At 32.8% G+C, this 14,540-nt stretch overlaps 1 protein-coding gene across 1 annotated transcript in view; it reads right to left on the reverse strand.

The window, feature by feature from the left end:
- The window catches only part of LRP1B (LDL receptor related protein 1B), a 1,963,100-nt gene that overhangs the window by 559,307 nt on the left and 1,389,253 nt on the right, over positions 1–14,540 (reverse strand). The window contains exons 33-35 of the mRNA XM_025404289.1: positions 9,370–9,510; positions 4,181–4,306; positions 2,514–2,645 (exon numbers count right to left, since the gene is read on the reverse strand). Coding sequence (XP_025260074.1) covers positions 2,514–2,645; positions 4,181–4,306; positions 9,370–9,510 — 399 coding nt within the window. The remainder of the gene's footprint in view (positions 1–2,513; positions 2,646–4,180; positions 4,307–9,369; positions 9,511–14,540) is intronic.

The following is a 14,540-nucleotide window of genomic DNA, read 5'->3' on the forward strand; positions in this document are numbered from 1 at the left end:
ACCTATGTTTATCACCCCAGAGTAGTGAAGAAACACCCATTTTTCTATTCAAATAACTGTATAGAATATATAATATTAGTTGAGAGAACAGTCAAACAAAATCCTAGCTAATTAGAAATTTAAATGTAGCTTCCAGGGCATCTTTGTAAAAAATATATATATATATATATATATAAAATTATATAAATATAAAATATAAAATACAAAATAATATATTTTATATATATGTAAAAATATATAAAATATGATAATAAAATATGATAATTTCTACAATATTTTACTTCCCACTTATTTGATATTTTTGTTAACATTCTCTGAGCACCAACATATATCAGGTACTTTGTTAAACATTTGCTTACTTTGACTAAACATGCCCACACCCCAAAAAAGTAAGGAAACAGAGCCTCAGAAAAATTAGGTAACTTACCCAAGATCACAAAGCTAGTAGTGGTTGAGCTGGCATTAGAACCCCAGGTTGTCTGTGGCTAAACTCTGGTTTCTTCCAACTATGCTTCCCTGGCCTGTAGATCTCTAACCTTCTTTGGTTTTAAAGAAAGTTTTTCACTGCTGTATTCTGAGTAACAGTAGGGATTTTAATAGATTCTTGAACATTCTACCTACATGACTATTCCATATGCTTGCATCCCTTTACATTTAGAAGAAGAAATAGCTTTTCTGAAAATAATTTTTCCCCAGGAAATAAAAATATGGTAGGCAAAATGTAAACAACAAAGTTTTAACTAAAACAGGTAACTTCTCCTTAGGAAAAGTCACTTTGACATGAAATAAGTTTATGATATTAACAATTATTGGGCATTTTGAAACAGAAAGTCCTATTCTCTGCAAATAAAAATATCCTCCATCATGGTACATGATATTAAACGTAACCATTTCAGGGCCAATATAAACCTTGGAGAGTGAATTTAACTCATTCAAATGATCCATTTACCCTTAAAAAGCGAAAGATTTACTAAGGATCTTATCAGGACATTTAGATCAAATTGCTTATATTAATATTTTTTCCTCATGGAAATTTATGAAATATTTACAAAACTCATTATGGAGTATTCAAAATAATTGAATATATGCTCCAGCTGAAACAAAGGATTATGTACCTAGTAAAAATATATGAATGTACTGTATGCATAAGATCTTTTACAAGTTCAAGTTTTCTTAGTTTTGCACTTAACAAATCCTATACAATAAAATTCTAATGAATAAAATGCATGTACCTAACAGACAAGGTAGATTATTCATTGTAGAGGTAATTAGCCTTCCACCAATAATGAGATTTGATTAAAGTCTGATCAAAAATCACACTGAAATTTTAGCAAAATTAACATGTTGCTTAATAAAATGTGTTATACTTCTTTGTATTTCCTTTTGGTAAAGGTGGTTTTAAAAATTTGCCTCTATTCAATTCCAAACAGTTGGTGCAAAACAATCTGCTTAAGAAAAGTCCTTTCTGAACCATTTGTGAAGATCCCCAGTAATTCACTAACTTGTAGTTAAGAATTTTATTAATACATGATTAAACAAAATGTGTTAGAGCTGAGGGAAAATAAGCAACTACCAGAAGCCCACATGCTGGGGCAAGATTACAAAGATTCTTTTTTTTTTTTTTTTTAAGATTATAAATCAAATAGCTATTTGTGTTTTAACATTAGATAAAATTAAGTCTTTACACAGATAAAAACACTGTGGACATGCATTTACATGTTCAACACTGAAACGTGAATTCAGGAAACATACGATTTACCATTTCTTTTTATAAGTTTAAGTCCTCAAGTGGAAGGTAGTAAATCTGAATTTTAATGTGAATACCAAATATTTATGCTATGGCAGAATTTAGCAATTAGCACCAAAAAACTTGTTTACTTCAGCAAATTCAACAGTGTCTACCATTAATTCCCAATCATTTGTTCATATTAGCCGCAGCAAAATGTTAGTGTCCACTTTGCTTCCTGTTGCTTCCTTTCACTGTTTGCTAAAATATAAGAAGGTAAAGTAAAATCTGACTCCAAATGATACATACTATATTCAACAATAATTTTCAATGGTTTGGCATGTATAATTGTTTCTATTATTTGGATTTCATTTGCCACTGCTTGTATTACAATAGAAAATCACATCCTGATTATATTTTAAATAAGATTATATTTTAGTATATAATAGGTCAACATGCTTTATATGTCTTTATATTTATAACTAGATAAAAGTAAAGTATCAAAATAAAAAAGAGAGAGAAATAAAAGTAAGCAACCAAGTGCCAATCATGATATGTTAATGCAATTACAATTCAAATGCTATACTTTTCGGACAATTTTACTTGATTGTTTTTCAGACATTACATATTTAGAACAATTTATGATTGGCTTTAAAATTTATCTATTTGCTGCTTTCTTATTTCTCACCTTGACTGTTAAAGTACAGAGGAAAATGTTGTATTCTCATCATGTTTAATAAATCAAGTGAATACATTATGCATAAATTATGACTAAAAAGCTATTTACCTGCATGGAAATCTATTCCCACGGCAAATGAAGTTCCCGATATAGGCATCAAAGCATCCATTTTGTCACTTGGTTCAAGAGGTATTCCCCTGATTCCTTCATGAACAGAGTACATAAGAAATGATTCTATACCTAAATGCAGGGCAAGAGATAAGTGGGGGAAGGGAAGCCCAGGATGAATATTTAAAATAAAAATAATTTCATTTGTATTATTTTTAAAATTCTTAATTTATGTTAATAAATGTATTTCCTAGCCTTTTTAAAAATTATTGTGCACTACACTTCCTGACTAATGAAAGGTAGGTAGATTTGTAGTTCTCAAATTTGCTTATGCATAAGATTTATTAAAATAGGAATTTATTGAAATGAATTAGTGGGCACCATCCCCCTCCCAGAAGCCTGATCATTTAAATTTCTAAAAATCTTCCAGTTGGTGCTGACGATGCTGGTACGGGCCCCACATTTTCATAAGCACTGAGTTAGATTATTCGCGGAAGCCTACCTCATCCCTCAACCAAAATTTATTACCTTTTCCTTAAAATCCAAACATCTCTTTACTTATAGATGATAATAAACCTGATTTAAGATTACTATATCACTGATATTTTAATAGACATTTAGATTTCTTAAATTAAGAAATTTATGAAGATAGTCTTCATAAATCTTTGTCATACTAAGAATACATCAATAGTTTAATTAGCTATTAATATCTCACTTCTGTAGCATCAAAAGCCTGTCCTAAAACAGGCACATAAATATTAAGCTAACTACCAGAAGTACACCCGCTAAAGCTTATGCATTTTGCCAATATATTAGAAAATATTTATATATTTTTTCTTATTAAAACTAGAATGCCTAGAATTAAATCTGTTTCTGCTCCTTCCTATCCATGTAACCTGATTAAGTTGATTAATTTCTCTGTGCCTCAGTTTCCTCATTTCTAAATAAGAGACCTACCTCATGAGGTTATGAAGATTAAGTGAATTAATATGTTTAAGGTACTTAGAACAGAGCCATGTATGTAATACGTATCATATAAATATTGGATTTAAAATAAAATAAATGATAATATTAATATATATATATATATTTCTTAAATAAGATTGGAACATTTTTAAAGACAAAATTAAGCTATGATCATTAGATACAAAAGATCATCCTAGAAACAAAGTTCTTTGGGACTAATAGAAGTAGAGACTGCAAAACAATATTTTTTAGGTACCAATTCTCTTACAGTGCTTTTCTCCCTCAGTTATGCAAACCTGAGACCTCACGTTCTTTCTAGCGCTTTCTCTAATATAGTCTAAAGTAAACATTATTTAGTTCAAATTCTACATTAATTCCATCCAATCAAGCACTGCTTTTCACTATAACTTTTGCTTATTCAGGTTGAAGGTAGCTTCTACTAGATTTGGTTAAAGATTTGATAATAAACTGCAGTTGTTAAAAATAACTAAAAAATTAGAATGTCTTATAATGCAGAACAATATTTTAAATATTTCAAATATTAAAATCTTACACATATGAGACCAAACAGTATACCATTTCCTAATACCTGGTTAATTTTTTTTCTAATGTTTAACTGACTTTGGTGCCTAAAGTCTGCATGGTATGTAACAACTAATGAAGTAAATGAACCAGAGGTAAGGTTTTCCATGAACTTATACCTTGACATGACATGCGGTTCTTTTGGAGATAATATCCCACTGTACACATACACGTCCTTGTAGTTTCAGATGTGGGTAAACAAAGTTGAGAGCATCCACCATTGTTTAGTTGGCAAGAATTGCTGCCTGCATAGAATGAAAACAAAACACATTCCTTTAATGAAATTTTAAAAAATAAAGTTTTATTTAATATCGATAATTTAACAAATATGTATGATACTGATTTTGAAATGCAGTTGTTTCATATTGTTTAGGATTACATTTTATTTTCTTGAATAATTTAAAGTAGTAAATTATGGTTGAATTTGCCCTTTCAAAAAAGTCAACAGAGATACATCAGAAGATTAATAGTTACAGAAAAGCAAAAAGAAATTGATTTGTCATAAATATTTTCACAGACCTTTGTAATATTTTAAGATCAGACAAACCAGAATCTTTTTCTCTTTTGATTTTTAAATTTCACTTCAACTCTACAATTACTTCCTTTGCAAGAATATTTCATCCGAATGTGTCATATAAATAGCTGTTAAATTATTACTAACCACTCAAAGATTATGCATCTAAGAGAAAGGAGGTATGTATGTTTATATGTATTCAATTAATTTTTAAAAGCAAGGAAATAAATTTTCCCATTCATAGAAACATAGTTCTCCCAAAATGTATGAAAAGACAGCCATAAGAGTCATCTAATTAATTGGCATGTTACTTCCTCTTATTTCTGTATAGTACCAATGACAAATATTAGCCAGGTAATCACAGGTAGGCATTCTAGAATCCCTACTGAAGATGATCCACTGAATTTACTAGGCCAATGTGCTAATTAATGCTGGTAGTGTGAAGTTAAGTAATTTACAATCTTACCAAGAAAGTTTATTCAATATTCCATTTTTACAGCTTTTTTATTATTCTAGAGCATGCAATGCCATTTACTGGATGTTAAAGCACTGATATGAAGTATAATAAATCCAGTGAGAATTACAAAGCATGATGAAAGCTCTATATCAATAGTTCTCTGTGGAAATTTCAAAATACCAATGCAGCTCATTATTTCTCTTCTTCTGAATTCAATATAGTCTGATGGGATTTAATTGTTCAATCGAACCTGTCATGAGGGCTGTCATTTTTGAAGTGTGAAATACTCTCAACTTGGGAGATTTCTCATCAGGAGATCTACCACATTCGCTGCTCATGTCCTGTATCTGCCAGTTCGGCCATTGATGAACTCCATTTTATGTAGGGTCACATAATGGCCCTGAACTTTTGAAATGATTACATTTATCCTACATAAACTAATAAAAAATAACTGATTCACTCCACATTTTTTCCAAACTGACGTATAACATTAAGATGAAATTTCATTTCTCTAATTTATCAAATAACAAAACAATTATATTTATAGTTTTTTTTTTTTTTGAGACAGTCTCACTCTGTTGCCCAGGCTGAAGTGCAGCAGTGCAATCTTGGCTCATCGCAACCTCTGCTCCCTGGGTTCAAGCAATTCTTCTGCCTCAGCCTCCCAAGTAGCTGGGATTATAGACACCAGCCAATACACCTGGCTAATTTTTATGTTTTTAGGGGAGATAGAGTTTCACCATGTTGGCCAGGCTGGTCTTGAACTCCTGACCTCCAGTGATCTGTCCACCTGGGCCTCCCAAAGTGCTGGTTTTACAGGCATGGGTCACTGCCCCCAGCCTAGATTTATAATAATTCTATATTGACAATCTCCATATTTCATTTTGTAGAAAGCATGGGTATATTCATGTAATGTCAATCTTTTAGAGAGATGTATTTAGATGCAGATGTATTTCAACTACCAAGACTGAAAGGCTGGGGAGAAATCGGCAGATGATACTTAACTATGAAGCATGAAGGACAACATTTGGAGAGAAAGAAAAATAAGGGAATTGAAGAAGCTAGGCATGGTGATTCATGCCTGTCATCTCAGCACTTTGGGAGGTCAAGGTGGGCAGATCACTTGAGGCCAAGAGTTCTGAGACAAGCCTGCCTCGAAACCCCATCTCTACTAAAAAAGCAAAACTTGGCCGGGCATGGTGACTACGCCTGTAATATCAGCTACTCGGGAGGCTGAGGCATGAGAATAGCGGAACCCTGGAGGCAGAGGTTGCAGAGATTATACCACTGCACTACAGCCTGGGTGACAGAATAAGATTCTGTCTAAAAAAAAAAAAATACAAGTGAAGAAAAATAAGTTAGGAAAGACAATGAACTTCTAAAAATAAGAGAATGTGGCCTGGCACAGTGGCTCAAGCCTGTAATCCCAACATTTTGAGAGGCCGAGGCAGGCAGATCAACTCTTGACCGAGGCAGGGGTCAAGAGTTCCAGACCAGCCTGGCCAACATGGTGAAACCCCATCTCTGCTAAAATAATCCAAAAACAATTAGCCGGGCATGGTAGTGGGCACCTGTAATCCCAGCTACTCAGGGGGCTGAGGCAGGAGAATTGCTTGAACCCAGGAGATGAAAGTTACAGTGAGCCAACATGGTGCCACTGCACACCAGACTGGGTGACAGAGTGAGACTCCATTCCAAAAAATAGACAAATAAATAAAAGAATGTGAGGGGCTATATAGCCTTGATAATAGCAAAAATACGTGAAAAAAAGGACTTTCTGGGTCTGGGGCTGTATATTTTAATATAATTGCAAAAATAGCCATATGTAAGTATTATATTTAATAGTTCAGATAAATATTCAGATATATAGAGAGATAACTATATTTTTGATAAACAATAAAATTAATATATTTCAACAATTAATGTTAAACACTAACCATATACATTTCCTGTATCCTTTGTTTAGTCTCTAAGAAGAAATTAATAGTGAAGCAGAGAAAAAGTAAAAAATAATGAAATGAATTATTATTTACAATAAGGGTCTTTTTCTGTTAAATTTAAAGTAGAAAAATATAGTAAAATTAAAAAGTAATAATTTATGTAACAAATTTATGTTTTATTTTTAAATTTTTGTTATCTATCAAATTATAAATACCAGCTTGGCTTAATAATTTATAATGATATGGATGCTGAAACCTCATGCCCCAAATCTCTAGTGGAGCTAAAAAGTACACTTGACTAACAAGAAGTCTCAATTCTCCAGTGATCTTTGTCAAAAATTATATATTAAGTCACTAATTGTACTTTGAAATCCAAATAGGTAGTAATGTTAACACCTTAAAGAGTCCTAACTTGGTCATATTTCATACTAATGAAGCTTTTACGCTACCCGCAGTAATTCTGTTAATGGGATTGTCTTTAATACAGATGCCTTTATCAGCATATTCTAGTAAAAATGGTATTTTCACTGCTTAAATTTTAACTTTATTCATATTATACCATTGATTTCTAAGTGCTAGAGGTCCTTGTTCATTTAGCAATACTTTCATAGAGCATAGAACACCCAATTATACCTATGGAATCAAATCTTCAAAAGATGAGGAAAATCTTGTTAACAAGGGTAAAGTATGCTGAGAATCATATACTAAATGTTTCCCCCTACAAACTTCATTGGAATTATATCTAGAAAATTTGACATATTAATTTACAGCTTAAAACAAAGCATATGCTTGTTCACAGTTTGGAAAAGTGGGTAATTTTTAAAAAATACTTTGTTTGGAAATTCTCTCTCACTCTCTTGCATACCCTCCCCCTCTCTCTCATATTTTCTAATGTTATGTTTTCAGATACAGTCTCATATATATGTGTTATGCACTAAGATTTACAATAGTACTGTGAGTTTTTACACATAATTATATTCTATGGAGATCTGAGAAAATGCCTCAATGTTTTATTTACTGAGTAGCAATATTTTATTCTCAATTACATAATCTATTTTCCATGATTTCAATGTCAGTATAATTATTATTTTGATACAGAAAAATTTCATTACTGAATTGCTAGTGAAAAATATCCTTGTTTATTATTGTGGACATGACCCCAAAAATTCAGAGAACACATAGCTAACCGTTTGGGTATAATACACATTCTCAGGTTATACATGTATGTATATGTATGCATATTCATTCTCTTGGGTGCAAGTACATTCTGTATATATGAATTGACAAACGTTCATAAATTCTCAACAATGAAAGGAACCCAACAAATACTTTAGATAAATGTTTAAAGCAATTTTTTCTTCTAAAGTTATTAATTTTTATGAATAAGTAATATGTTTTCTTCTGCCTGGGGCAAGTAAAGATTCCAAACCAATGTGACCCATTGCCTGCACAGGGAAGGCAAACCCTAATCTGATCTCTATTTTATCTCCTGATGTGCAGACAGCGCTCTCAATTGGTATGTCCAACAAATTCTGCTTGCTTGATGGTCATCACCTATCTTCAGAAATAGCAGTCTCCTTGGTTTTCTATTTTTCCCCTACTCTTCTCTGCTTTGGTCGACATACCCCAAATTCTTCAGATGAAAATCCCTTTCTCAGCGTTCAAAATCATTCTGGAAAATTTTTCCTAAGAAAAGTATGTGAAGCTAAGGATTTTCATGGAAGAGACTAATGTATGAAAGTAGAGCACATTTTTTTTTTGGCGGGGGGGGGTTGTTTTTGTTGTTGTTTTAAGAAAGAGAATTCTGCTAATGTCATGGATTATGAAGCAAAAAGTAAGAAAGGACTAGCAGATGTGGGGCTGTACTGGCTGCCAGCTCTAATCCAATTGCCACTTGGGCAGTGTGACAAGTCTACCTATGTAAACCATCTGTTATTTCTCTCACTCCATTTCACTGCACACAATTTGGAGAAGCAAAAACAAAAATGCAGAATGCTTAGAGCCAAACAATGCAGTGCTTTTGGATATGGAATTCTTTTGTTGATGTAGTCCATTTGAAGGCCCCTAGTTCATTCAGATTCTGGTCTTAAATATACATTGTATATATTTTGCCCAGTTATATTTTCTTATTCTTGTATTTTTTTAGTCAAGAACAGGATAAGACCTCTTTGAAGACCTGACAAATTAAGACTCCTAAGGCAGGTTTGCTAATGCTTTCAAAGCTCATTATGCACCTATGTTAAAGGCATTTCTCCTACAGTAGTAAGCAACATTTTCCTTTTTTCTTTTTTATTAGAAGCAAGAATAGAAACTTTCTATTGTTGAATTGAGGAGCTAGTATGAAAAAGAGCACATTATGTATTCAAAACCTGGCACAAATTCATTAGTGTGACTTACCTTGCTGTGCTTCTTTATCATATACTTTCATATGAACTACCCCGGATGTTTTATTTCGTAGGATGGTGGGGTTTCTTCCGTCTCTTTTGCTGCAGGTTCCCAGCTGAGCTAAGTTTTGGTCTGCCCACCACAGTTTCTTATCTAGTAAAAGAAAAGATATTATTTAAAGGAAAGTATAATTTTCTTATTAAATAATAATAAATAGTTACTAAACTATAATACTTTCTGATTTCTTTTGTTATATTTCCAAACTCTGTTTCTAAGGGTAACAGTAAAATCACTGTTACATTTAAAAATGCAGCTCCCAGTGACGTTTTATTGTTCAAACTTTCCTCCTCCTCTACAGTTAGATTTTTCAATTTAACATTTTTTTCTTAGAAAAGAATATATAATATTTTTATATTACATTTTACATAATATGTAAGTATAAAGATATAAACAAAAACATATTTAAAATTAATATATAAAATCAGCTTTTATTATTTACATACGTAAACATCATGTAGTTTTGTACTACACGTATTTGTAAATAAATGGCAAAATCTAACAAAATAGCTAAAGAACAATTATAAAATATACATTGTTCTCCAACCTTCTATTTGTTAAAACTGTGTAAGTTTATATTTTTATTTTATTATTTTATTTATTTATTTATTTATTTATTTATTTATTTATTTATTTATTTTTTGAGATGGGGTCTCGCTCTGTCGCCCAGGCTGGAGTGCAGTGGCAAGATCTCAGCTCACTGCAAGCTCCGCCTCGTGGGTTCACGCCATTCTCCTGCCTCAGCCTCCCCAGTAGCTGGGACTACAGGCACCCGCCACCGCGCCCGGCTAATTTTTTGTATTTTTAGTAGAGACGGGGTTTCACTGTGTTAGCCAGGATGGTCTCAATCTCCTGACCTTGTGATCCGCCCGCCTCGGCCTCCCAAAGTGCTGGGATTACAGGCGTGGGCCACTGCGGCCGGCCAAAAGTGTGTAAGCTTTTAATCATTTGTGCTCTCCGTTACTGGTCTCTTCACAATTTTTAACCTTCTCTATTTCTCCTAGTGACCCTTTCTCCAAAACTGTATTAATTTATAGTTACCACCTACTGAATGCTCATTTGATATCAGATAATCTACAGTGTGCCACGGATTAAAAAAAAAAAAAAATAGAGCTCTCCCCCTCATATTGTATTATTTCAAATTGTGAAAGCAAAACTGTAAGGAAACTATTATCGTTCCATTTTATAAAGAATCTGAGACTCTATGAAGATTAAGTAACTTAATCAAAGTTACATACTTGGTCTCCCTATCTGCAAAACGTGTGTTCTTTCCAAGACTCCATGAGAACATTGAAAATATTTAAGGCAATGCGGGAATTTAAAATGAAGTTATAATGTAAAAGGATTTGAATGATGTAGACTTATCAATAAGAAAAGAATTAATAGCCACAAATTGAGACCACAAATCAATTTCTACCTAGAAGTTGAAATAAGGTTATTTAACTCTATTTGGGCAATGAAATAAAGATATTTTTATATGTAATGCTACCTCCATCTCCTTAGCTCTTTGGCCTTAGTTCACAGAGGGCTGACAGCGGATAAAATGTCTCAAATAAGTAGCCACAGCTCTTCAGTAAGATACTCAGTGAAGAGGTTTTGAATATTAAAGCTGGTGCTATGCAACACAGTTCTCTTCATTCTGGCATTCACGGGAATCAAATCCTGACCCCCAGGTCCCTCCTGAAATAAACCTGCAAGTTACGGTATCCAATGCCTTGCAGAGCTCCTCTCAAGGAAGATACCAAGTGAAAAGACTTCTAGTCTCATAAAGGTAAAAGACATCCATGAAAGATACACAGTCCTTCTTTGTTAAACATCATAGGAAATCAAGGCTCTCCAGCTCAATGGGGAAAACAAGCACAATGAAAAATAAACACTAAGATAAACATAGGTGCACAAATAATAATTTAGAAAAAATCTTATTTTTTAAAATTACCTAATATCTGATTAACATACGCAAGAGATTCTAGTACATACGCCACTCAAGAAGATAAAAGATGCTGTAAAAAATGAGCAATTACAAAAGAAGAGTCTTCAGAGATTAAAAAATCTACTAAAAAGTATTTTTCAATAGAATCATCAGAAAATATGGTGGAGGCAACCTTCCAAAATATAGAGAAAAAAGACCAAAGAAACCTCAGAAAATAATAGGGGAAAAAAAAAAAAAAAGTAGAATATTTGTTTTAAAAACCCAGTAGCCAGTAGCATTAAACTGTACTAGGAATCACTGAATTCACTATTGCCATACACTCACAGGGGAAAAAAAAAAAAAAAAAAATGCCAGTTTTACTTAAAAGTTACCTTAATTGATCAATAAAAAGTATTAATTTTATTAAAGCTAGGACATGACATTTGAATATTGTGTCATAAAATGAAAAGTGCGTAAGGCCCTTCTGCTGCAAACCAACATATAATTGCCTGGAGGGAATGTCTTATGAGATTGCTTGAGCTGCAAAAAGAATTAGCTACTTTTTTCATAGAACATCATTTTATCTTTGAAGAATGACTGACAGACTATGGTTATTCAGAGTTAAATATTGAAAAGATGTTTACTCAAAAATGAATGAAATATAAAAAACTGTCATATAAGAAAACTGAGGTAATTTATTTTCAATGATAAAATTAAAGCTTTCAAATGAAGATTAGAGTGTTGGGAAACTTCTATCAATACCATAAGTTTGACAGTTTCCTAATACCTAAAAATTTTTCTAATGAGATTTCTGGCAATATTCATGAATGTATTTTTTTTGATATGGTATAATGAAATATGTCTACACTGGGAAGATATACATAACTGAAGGAAGCAATGTTTTTCAAGTGAACACCACAAGCAAAGTCAAAATCATGCATAGTAAATGATTAATTTGTAGTGAAAATTAGTCCAATAAATTATACACGAGAGGAAATAAAAATTTAATGATATGCTCTTTGCTATTCACCTTTAAGAAACTAACATTTGTTGAGTTTTGGTGTAGTTTTAAAAGAAGAATGTTCACGATCATCTGAAAAAGCTTTTAAAATAATCCTCTCTATTCTAATGGCATATATATGAACCCACACAACATCTCCTGAAGCAGATATGAAAATTCAGCTATATTATATTAAGATATTCAGAAAATTTGCAAAATGTAGACCATTGCCACTCTCCTGTTTTAAGAAAATATAATTATTAACATTAAAAATATAACATACAAACCTTAATGTTTATTTTGTAATGTTTAAGTGAATTTATAATATATTTTTTTAATTTTATCAGGTTTAATATCTAATATTGTTATGTATAACCCAAATCTAAAAAACTCTTAGGGATCTCAATAATTTTTAAGACTATAAAATGGTCCTGCAACCAAAAAGTTTGAGGATGACAGTTTCAAGTGATTCACCAGCAAAAAGAATAGAAAAAATGAATATATGCATGTAACATTTCAGAACACTGTGCTTAAAAAGAAAAATCTTTTTTAAAAGTTTGGAGATAAGAAAAAGGTAAGTGACTTATAAAGGATTATCCAGTCCTTCTTTGCTAACTATCATACTAGACTTCTCTTCACCATTGCTAGAAACAAGAAAACATTGAAGCAATGCCTGGGAAATTCTTAGGGGAAATTACAATCTAGGTAAAACTGTATAGTAAACTATTAATTAAGCGTAAGAAGTGTGGCTGGGCATGGTGGCTCACGCCTGTAATCCCAGCACTTTGGGAGGCCGAAGCGGGTGGATCACAAGGTCAGGAGTTTGAGACCAGCCTGACCAACATGGTGAAATCCCGTCTCTACTAAAAATACAGAAATTATTCGGGCGTGGTTATGTACGCCTATAATCCCAGCTACTCAGGAGGCTGAGTCAGGAGAATCGCTTGAACCCAGGAGTCAGAGGTTGCAGTGAGCCGAGATCGTGCCACTGCACTCCAGCCCAGGTAACAGAGCGAGACTCCATCTCAAAAAAAAAAAAAAAAAAAGGGTGTGTGTGTGTTTGTCTCTCTGTGAGTGTGTGTGTGTGTGTAGCAGTGCAGAGGGGAGACAAATATCATAAATTTACCTCCCATGAACTCTTTCGTAAACAGAAACTGAAAGTTAAGCTGGAACAAAATGAGAAAATAAGTCAAGATAATGAGAAGGAGTCTAAAAAACAGGAAACTTAACAAAGCCAGATGGCAAAGGAAAGCCCCAGAATAAATGCTATGAGGCAAACATAAAAAGCTGTCTATATTGGATCATGAGAATAGAAGACTCTGGGAGTAGGAACTCCAGGAAAAGAGAAAGAAAAAAAGGAAGGAAGAAGAAAGAAAGAAGTGAAAACAGAAAGAGAGGAAGGAAGGAAAGAAAGTAGTACAACTACAACTAATAATAGACAGCTATAAGAGATTTGTCCCTGAGAAGCAGGAGTGGGTTTAGAAAGATTAGAGTAGGACACATTGCTATTGATAATTGATAAGAATTTCCTCTGTATTATTTTTTTCTGTTATTATGTGTATATTACTTCAGAAATAAAATTTATAAACATATTAAAGCATAAATTATGGACAAAATTAAAAAATTAACAACAGGAATTTACCTGAAGTGCAGAATTGAGGGCCTACTGGGCTGGCTGTCTGACTAAAGAAAAAGGCCATAGTTAAAGTCCAAATCAAAATGTGTTCCATTTCTGTCTCCTAGGCCAAAGCCCCTCACCATGGGGACATGGGTGATTGAGTGAGGCTAAGACTGTAACACTGAAGCACAGGGGTGTTGTTATTTGGACCACCCCTAACTGAATGTTAGGGAAATGAAGACATTCCCTCCTTACTCACCCATTCAGACCCAATGTGTCTTGAACAGAAACTACATACATTAAAGCTAAAGAGAGCTATGGGGGTAGATGATTCTCCAAGATGTTTCTCTCTGCAAATTATCACATTCAGTCAGCTAAGTAATTTATTATGGGCTTTGGTTATATTCATTTAAAACTGAACATTTGAACACATCTCTATGGCAAGATAATAAAAAAAAAATGTTTCTGATTGCATTATTTTTATTGCTAGAGGAGACTAGAAACAAGACTTTTAAAAAATCTGTCTTCCTTGACCACCAGAAGGTAGCCAAACTGTGGCAGACACTGTGGTTGTTTACCCTACCTTTTGGCCCTGGAGA

This window comes from Theropithecus gelada, chromosome 12 (genome assembly GCF_003255815.1).
Source record: "Theropithecus gelada isolate Dixy chromosome 12, Tgel_1.0, whole genome shotgun sequence".
Taxonomy (NCBI): domain Eukaryota; kingdom Metazoa; phylum Chordata; class Mammalia; order Primates; family Cercopithecidae; genus Theropithecus; species Theropithecus gelada.